Source organism: Aphelocoma coerulescens, chromosome 26 (genome assembly GCF_041296385.1).
Source record: "Aphelocoma coerulescens isolate FSJ_1873_10779 chromosome 26, UR_Acoe_1.0, whole genome shotgun sequence".
In the NCBI taxonomy this organism is placed as follows: domain Eukaryota; kingdom Metazoa; phylum Chordata; class Aves; order Passeriformes; family Corvidae; genus Aphelocoma; species Aphelocoma coerulescens.
The window spans coordinates 7433363-7442291 of record NC_091039.1 but is presented as its reverse complement, the minus strand read 5'-3'; the positions used below and the strand labels follow the sequence as shown (position 1 = coordinate 7442291).

The 8929-nt window shown below is 47.2% G+C and overlaps 1 protein-coding gene across 1 annotated transcript; it reads right to left on the bottom strand.

Annotated features, from left to right (window-relative positions):
• Positions 1–272: 272 nt before the first annotated feature.
• DDX20 (DEAD-box helicase 20) lies at positions 273–8021 on the bottom strand. Its single transcript, XM_068995868.1, has 11 exons — positions 7826–8021; positions 7657–7751; positions 7327–7495; positions 7008–7122; positions 6783–6925; positions 6217–6355; positions 5866–5924; positions 5442–5524; positions 4820–4925; positions 4638–4739; positions 273–4285 (listed from the first exon to the last, which is right to left on the bottom strand). Exons 1-11 carry the CDS (start codon positions 8007–8009, stop codon positions 3186–3188), a joined length of 2295 nt encoding a protein of 764 aa, XP_068851969.1. The 5' UTR covers positions 8010–8021; the 3' UTR covers positions 273–3185.
• Positions 8022–8929: the final 908 nt, after the last annotated feature.

Below are 8929 nucleotides of genomic sequence, written 5' to 3'. Positions count from 1 at the left end.
TTGGCACACAAAAATTAAAGAATTAAACAGTTGAATCCATCCTCCACTAGCACAAGATCCTTCACTGTGATATGGCATTGCTTTTTCTAGATTAGACTTCAAATTCTCCCAGGACTCCCACTGCCTCCCTGGAGAGCTCATTCCAGACTGACAGACTTCAATGTCAAGGATTTTTCCCCAGCTGTTCAGCCATAATTCTTTCCTTATATTTCCCTCTCTTGCTGCCATTTATAGTCCCTTGCACCATTTCCTCTCCTTTCCACATGAGAAATATAAAACTTTCTGCACCAAATTCTTATCCCAGAGACTGCTTTTATCTATTAAATAATTACCTTTGTTAAAAGTGAACAGGGGAAAAGACAACCCAAGTAACACACATGGCTTTAGTGTGGAATAAAGTTTGTGGATAATTTAATATATATCTTTAATTGGCCAGGAAGACTAAATTTAGTCAATGCCACTTGTTTAACCTAAGCCTGTTACTAATACACCTGTACTGCAACCCAGCATTTGTCATTCTCATCTAGACAGCTTCAGGCATGTGCATGAAAATCAGATTAATACCAGCTAAAGAAAGCAAATTTCCTTCAAGATTTTGCTTTTTTAAGTAAAGAGGTTGCAAACATGCTGCATCTTGCATGTATTGTAAATTCAGGAAATGAAAAATCACATTTAATTTATGTGTTGCAACATCCCTGGGACTTCGTAGTGTTTCATCTGTTGGACTAAGGCAGAGTTACAAAGTCAGCACTCGTGGAGGGCTGGTGAATATCAATAGCTTTGAACTGCAAACTCAATTCTGCTCTTAAAGTTAGGTGAATAAAACACCTTTTCCACATGATTCACCCACCCATCCAGTCTATCTCAATTAATTTTTTGTTTTAAAACATACTTTTTTCTCCAACACTTGGAGCCAACTGCAGTAGATCCATGGGTTTAAAGCCCAAGTTTTTTAGGCTTTGTGTTTGCCAAAAACTCTGTCCATGGTGATTTTCTAAAACTGTAAGAGCAAAGGGGAGGCAGTGAACATCAGGAGCTGAGCATCAGCAGCCTGGGTTCTGCTCCTGATTTCCTGAGCAACCACTAAGTGACCTCAAAGAAGTCATTTCACCTCTCTGCCAGCTCTACAGCCTGTAGAGCAATGAGCACCTCCTCTTGCACTGAGTGGAGCTCAATTCATGACACCCCAAAATCCCACAGGGAATTCTGAGAGCCAGAACTGCTACTTCTGTTCAGGGAGCAAAACCTGTGCCAGAAATGCTTTAGGTGGAACAAAAGACCAGGTGACAAAGAGCTTGTGAAAATCCCTCCTCCTGTTCTCAGTCTGTTCCTCTGTGTGTATCCGTGTGTCCCTTCCCACTTTGGGTTAAACCAGTGCTATTCCAGAGCCTCAGCTGGGGGAAGGTCCCAACCACACCAATGCTCTTCCCCACTGTTCAACCATGACTGGGAGCTCCCAGGGGCTCCTCGGGCCAACCAAGTCTCTAAAAATGGTGTGATGGTCTATTTTTGATAAACCAGTATGGCATTCCAATGCAATGGTGTTTTCTTTAGGAGTTCTATGTTATAAGAAGCTCTCAACTTTATTATTTTCTATTTTCGTACTTTAAATGGGCTTTGCTTTACAAACATCAGAGGACAGATACGAAATGTACTGGACACAACTGCAGGTAGCTTCATTTGAGAACAACTTTCTAGAAGAACCAAGTTTCCTGTTGTCTTCTTTTGGAATTGTAGTGCATATGTTGAAACTTGTATATCATTTACAGTATTGAGTCTTGTGCCACTGCTGTACCTGATGTATCCAATCCGGATTAAACAGAGTATGTGCCACAAATACCAACAGGATGCTGTAATTTCTTCTAAAAAACTTCTGGGAAGTTCTTTTGGAGAATTTTGGGTGTTGACCAAGGCCACTCAAGTTGCATTTAAATAGAAATTAACTCTTCCCCAAGCAGTCATTAATGAAATCAGTGGGATGTCACAGGACAGCAATAATGCAGATACTGAAGTGCATCTCTCACCGTGTCCTCTTTGGGAATGTTAAGAGTCACAAAAAAATCATCTTGGAAACAGAATCAAGCTGTCTTGCCCTTTTCCAACTACGAAGACAAAGGGAAACCCCTCCCTGGAGTCATTTGTGACACAAAGGGAGTAAGGCAGGAACAAAGTACAGAAAGAAAACCTTTCAAAATCAGTGCAGAGGCAACCCGGGGTCAGCACCCTGAGCCAGCCAGCACTCTCAGCTTTTCCTGCCCCAGGACAGCTCTGTACAAGCCAAACAGGAAATATCAATTAGTTTTAGCACTAATAGGTAATTCCATTTCTAATTAAAGCTTTCCTGTAAGTGTGGGAAGTCTGATATTGTTGCACCCAGAGGGACAGACCAATTATGATTGCTGCACATTTTCTACATAATTAAATCCTCTACCACACCGCTTGCTGCACACCTTGCTATAGAAATGTTATTTATTCAGTGTTAATTAACTGGATTTAAATTAGAAATACAGGCATTGAGATGCTCGTTTCACTCTGCCACTTCCCTGGGATATAGTCAGTGCCTGGTGTTTAACAAGAGAATTAGGGAAAATGGGATGATCACCAACTTTGAACAGACCCTGGAGTCACACAGGGAATTCATCTTCACCCAACAGTCACAGGAAAGGCAAGGCAAGAGGGAGGTGAGGCCCTGGCACAGGGTGCCCAGAGCAGCTGGGGCTGCCCCTGGATCCCTGGCAGTGCCCAAGGCCAGGCTGGACATTGGGGCTGGGAGCAGCCTGGGACAGTGGAAGGTGTCCCTGCCATGGCAGGGGTGCAGCAAGATGAGCTTTAAGGTCCCTTCCCACACAAACCAGTCTGGGATTCCATGAAATACAACTGGGATTGCTTTGTATTTTCTCCTTTCTGACATTTCTCACGTGGAAGTGGCTGCCTTTTATCATCCTTTGTTTACTTTGGATTGAAAAGATTCCACCTGAGCATCCAGCTCTTTCTTTTCCTTTTATTAACAAATTGTAACACCATCACTGGACCTCTGTAAAACATTTACCAGACACAGCTGCTTACAAAAAGACCCCATTTTTCTTCAGTCTCAAACAATGTCTGTCCCTTATCAGTGTCCTTTAGGGCAGCACTGTTGTCACAGACCCTGTCCATTCCTGGTCCCAACCAGGAGCATCAGGACATCAATCCCCACCTTTCAGCAGCTCCTGGAGATAGACTGAGTTGACGTGGTAGGCATTCATCCAGCTGAACTGCCAGTAACTCCTGCTGTAGTGGGACACTGCTGCGTAGTAGCTCTGCCAGGTGTCGTAGTAACATTTCCAGTACTCCTCGTGACTCCAGCCCTCATGCAGAGCATCATCCCAGGAGCTGCAGGTCTGCTCCTCTTCAGTTCTCCTCGTGGAAGGACTGGAGAATTGATGGCTGGGGCTTTTCTTGTGTTTAGCACTTGGTTTCAGAACTTTCTTTTTCACTTCATTTTGCCTTGGGATGTGGGGTCGCTCCCAAGGCTTCTCTGGTGTAGGACAGAAACCTGCCGGGCCCTGCCGTGCTGTGGGCACAGCATTTCGGTCCTGTGTGTCTGAAAGTGCCTCAGAGCACGACTTATTGGCCCCACTACTAAGGGAATCCCTGGAGCTGTCTGAGCCATCAGAGTCAGCAGACACATCCCCATGTGCTGCCATCTCTGTGTGATGTTCCATCTCTTCCCACTCCACATCCCCACTTCTGGGCAGCTCACGTTGCTCTCCTGGGCCTGAATAACTTCTTAAAATCTCCACCTCTCTCTCTGACCCTTCTTTAATGAAATACTCATAGTCTTCAACGAAATCTGAGAAGCTCCAGGGATTGGTGAGTTGGTTTTTGAAAGAAGACAAGCATGGAATTTTGGGAAGATTTTTTTTTAAGGCCTCCTCATCTGGAGCCTGAGTGCTGTGCTGTGCATCCATCCTGGAGATGGGTTTGACTTGATTCCTCTGTTCTGTGCGACAGTTGGAAGTTTGGGGGGTTCTACTATTTTTCTCTACATTTGCGGGATTTGTGCACTTTTTTATCTTTTTTTGCTTCAGAGTCTTTTTTGGCCTTTCTACAGAAGAATTACCCCTTGGAAGATTAGAGAGAGGCTGAGGTATGTCTGAAAAGCCATTCTGGACAGGCTGCAGCACTGGTTCCTCTGGTTTAGGACACACAGTGTCACAATTCCCCAGAGGAGCTGTAGGTATTGCAGGTTTAACTTCTACCTCCCCATCTTCAAACTGCTCCATCATTCCAGGAGGGATGGGCTCTGCACAGCAGAAAAAGCAGCCACTCAATCAAGTGCATCCCTCCCTCTGAACTCACACAAGTACCCAAGTGAAGCTTCTCAAAATCACATGTTAAGACATCAAGTGAGGACCACAAACCAACCCCTTCAATTCTTCAAGAGTTTAAAGAGCCAGAGCATTTCCTTCATAGAAGGCATCAAAGACTGCTCAAGATAAACACTACATCACTTCTCAGGAGCAGAGTGTGAAGAACCTGGACTAAAAGCAAAGCAGCCCCAGCAGAAGAGCCACACATCAGCCCCCTGGACTCGTCTGAAGCTCTGACTAGCAGAAAACCCCCAAGCCCAGCGGCATCCCCAGCACAGAGCCTACCTGGCAGAGGAAGAAGCTGCAGGTTGCACTTCTGAGCAATTTTCATCATCGTGTTCTCCTCCTCCCCACGGCAGCAGTAGGTCACAGATAAACCCAAGGTGCCTGTGAGATGGAACAGAGTTAATTCCCAAGGAGGGCCAGCAGAGCCCAGCAGAGCTGCAGGGTGCCAGGGCTGTCCCTACCGAAGCGCCCAGCTCGGCCAATGCGGTGCATGTAGGTCTCCCAGTCCAGGGGCACGTCCAGGTTGATGACCAGGTTCACCTTCTCAGCATCAATTCCACGAGATGTCTGCAGAAAGTGAGGAGGAAAAAAGGGCAGTGAGAGCTGAATAATTCAACAGAGCTTTAAATAAATACAGAACCACAGAGAGGCTGGTCGGGACCACAGTGGGGTCATCTGGTCCAACCTCCCCAGGGTCATCTCTGCTACGTTTGGCACTCACAACACACTGCCCACTGAGAAAAACTTCTAGCTGCAAAGCAACAGATAAATTGAAAACTACTTTTGAGCCAGATCACAGAATGGGTTGGGTTGGATGAGCCCTAAAAGTATCAGCTCATTCCAACCCCCTGCCATGGGCAGGCAGATGAGGCACTGGGGGTGATTTCTGAGCCTCGCAGTGAAAAGAAGTCCCACTCCACGGTGCTTATCAGCACATTCATGTTCTCTCCACTTCCAAGCCAAATCTAATCCTCTGAAGTAACTTTATGTGCAATACTCCTGCATGCTGTAAAAGTTGCAGAGCAGTTAATAAATTTGAAATAAAATCTGTAAAAAGCTTGTTTGAAAGCAGTAAAAGCTCACCAAGTCTGTGGAAATCAGAACTCTGCAGTGGAATTGCTTTAATTTAGCCATGGCATCAAGTCGCTGACTCTGATTCATGTTGCCTAGGAAGATAAAAATCAGAAGCAGGTTACATTCCTCATCTTTATGCCCCTCACATTTTAGAAAATGCTGCTTTGTATCATCAGAAGTAAGATAGAAACTTCCTCAAACACCAGTTCCAAATGAGTAAAGAAGGAACAAACAAAACTTGAAAACTCAGGTCACTCATTACAGAAATAATTCTTTTGCTTGTTGAGTCTTAAAAAGACCTGTGAAGGTTCAAATGCTCTTCTCAGCCATTTAACCAGAGGCCGTGCAAGGCAAGATTCAAGATTAATTTTCCTATTTTAGGTCACATTTATGCACGATTTCAGTAGAATCAGAAAGTTGTAAATGGATTTACCCGAAATGCACTCGGCAGGGAAGCCTCTGGATGTCAGTATTTCAGCCAGATGTTGAGCCCTGAGGGAACACACACACTGAAAATTGGAAATAAAACCCCAGGCCTAACAACCCCAGGGCATTTCTTAGGTTATTCTCTACAGCCAAGGACTGTATTTTCAGTATTTCCTGTATTTTCAGTATTTCCCACTGCATTCCTCAGGGTGTATTTCAGACCTGAAGTTTGCAGACTGCTCTGAGACCTCACAGGTCTCATAAATTTATCCATATGCACAGAAATTTATCCATGGCTGGACATTACAACCGCTGCTTTCAAACCAGCTTTGTCCAGAAGTTATTTCAAATGCATTACCTGCTGTGCAGATTTGAGAAGACTAAGGCTTGGTTGAATGGGATCTTACTGAACAACTCCTGCAGGTGCTGGGTTTTTTCTTCAAAGGTTTTATGTGGAAGGGGATGGGAATTCACAATTTTGTAGTATTGCTTCAGCCCTGAGCAAGAAACCAAAACAACAGATTAGGGGTTGCCATAAAAACCTGCACAGAGTCCTGTAAACATGTGATACTGCAGCTGAAGGAAAACTTCAAACAAAGACACGCATAAGAACCTCCAGGAAAAGTTTTTCTTAAAAGGCTGAAATATTTTTTGAATGATAGAAAAAGCAAAGTTCCATTTGTCACTGGTATTTTAAATATACAGAATCACAGACTGGTTTGGGATGGAAAGGCCCTCAAAGACCATCTCATTCCACTTCAAGATTCACGACATCAACACTGGGAATCAATATTCATAAACTGAACAACTCAGATACAGGTGAAATTATGGAAAATCATGCATTTTAAAGGCATGTGTTTTGGTTTTAGTCTCGTCCTCTTAATTTGTTGCTAACAGTGTCGCTCTAGCTGTTCATGCACTTACCAAGGAGGCCTGGATCCGTGGGGTTCAGCCTCACAAACGTGGGCTCCCTCATGTACCTGGTGAGAGCAGCAGCCAAGGACTCGGGGTAAGTGGCTGAAACTGCCAACATCTGCTTATTGACTGGGAGTGAAGAGTAGATCCAACTGCGGGACAAAGCCACGGGAATTATTTACCAAAACACACCGGATGTAATGAGACAGGCACGAGGGAAGGGTTCTTCCTTACTTGATCTGTTCCTGGAAGCTGCCCTCCTCCAGCAGCTTGTCTGCCTCGTCCAGGACGAAGAGCCGGACGCTGGCTGTGCTCAGGTAGTCCAGCTCGATGAGCTGCTTGATCCGACCTGCAGGGGAGGCAAAAGTAAAAACAGCTTCAAGAACACGAACTGAAACGTTCTAATGATGAACTTTTAAAGTATTTTTAAATTACCTTTGAGGCTGTGCCCTATTCATGACAACAAACAAACCCAACCCAGCCTTCCAAAGCCGCAGTTATTGTACTGTGGAGGATCACACAGGACACAAATCTCAGCAAAGCTCCTCCCTACCTGGGGAGCCCACAGCTATGTGGCACTTCTTCAGCCTGCTTTTGTCCTGGCTCAGAGGAGTCCCTCCAATGAAGACATGGCATTCCAAGCCTTCCATTTTTATGGCAATCGCTGTGATCACGGCGTGGATCTGCACCGCAATCTCCCTCGTGGGAGCCAGGATCAGGATCTGCGCGGGGCAAGGATTAAACGGGAGGATTAAAGCCGCAGGACGGCGCTGAGAGCTCGCCCCCAGCGCGGTGGTGCTTTCAGCGCTGTGTCTCACGGCCTTCAACGCCGTATTTCCCCCAAAAAGAGCGATTTCCTCTCCCAAAGCACCCCCGGGCTCACCTGCGTGGCGGGGCTCTCCAGCAGCACCGCGTCCAGGGCGATGGTGGCGAACACGCAGGTCTTGCCGGTGCCAGACTTGGCCTGCACGATGAGATCTGCAAAGAGCGGCCACGGGGGTCAGGGCAGCCCCCGGGGAGACCCCGGCCCCGCGCCCGGCCCGCCCGCTCACCCAGCCCGCAGCGCCCCAGAGGGATGGCCTTCAGCTGCACCGGCGACGGCCGATGGAACCCGGCAGCCTCCAGCCCCGCCAGCACCGGCGGCGACAGCAGGAGAGAGCCGAAGTCGGAGGGGCCGCCGGGCACCAGCACATCCCGGGTGCGGAACCGGCCCTGCGCCTCCGTGGGCGCCGCCATCTTGGCGGGGAGGGAGCGGGAAGCCTCGCGAGATGTGCCGAGATCCCGCGCCGGGGCGAGCAGCCGGTGCCGCCGCCAGGGGGCGCCGGGGCAGAGGGAAGATGGCGGCGGCTCCGCCTCAGGGCGGGACAGAGCGGTCCCGGTGCGGACGGGCCCGGAATTCCCCGAACCAGCACTGCCCCAGCTCCTGGCCCTGCACAGACACCCCAACATCCCACCCTGCGCTCCCTGAGCTCCGGCAGCCCTGGGGCCGCGCCCATCCCCGAGGAGAGGACACAGCTCACCGAACACACAAACATGATTTATGAGCCTACAGAAAATTTTTAAAAATTACTACAAAAAATTAACAGTACAGTATTCACTCAGCAAAGGGTAAACGTGTTAATCTGTATGTGCGTTACTTACTACCCTCTGTAGACCACTTATTTTAAATCGTGGGTGGGTTTATGCATATCAACTTTTCTTGTAGCACTTCAGAGGCTCTGGACATGCCGCTTCCATTCATTGCAAGGGGATTTGGAAAATCTCCACAGTGGCTTCTACTGTACAAGCACATACACTGTGGCATTATTCTTACAGTGCCGGGCAGCCTAAATGAATTTTAATGGCTTTGGTGTATCACAGGCTTGGTCACGCCTTTGAAATTCCTCATGTCTATATTCCTGGGGCAGAAAAGTCTGCCAGATTCTATTCAGTTATTTTTTATTATGAAGATATTTTCCTGTGAATATCTGCGTACCGAACACTGCAGGACAAAGAGCAGTTCCAGCCTGGAGAGCTCCCCTCCACCAAGGGGGACGCACCAGGTGACTGGGACTGTGCCCCAGAGCACAGGGAACAGGATGTGAAAAAGGATCTACGGGCATTCTGCTGGGCCAATTATTTTTAAAGTTTTAAGTGGATATTCTCATTGGTCGTCA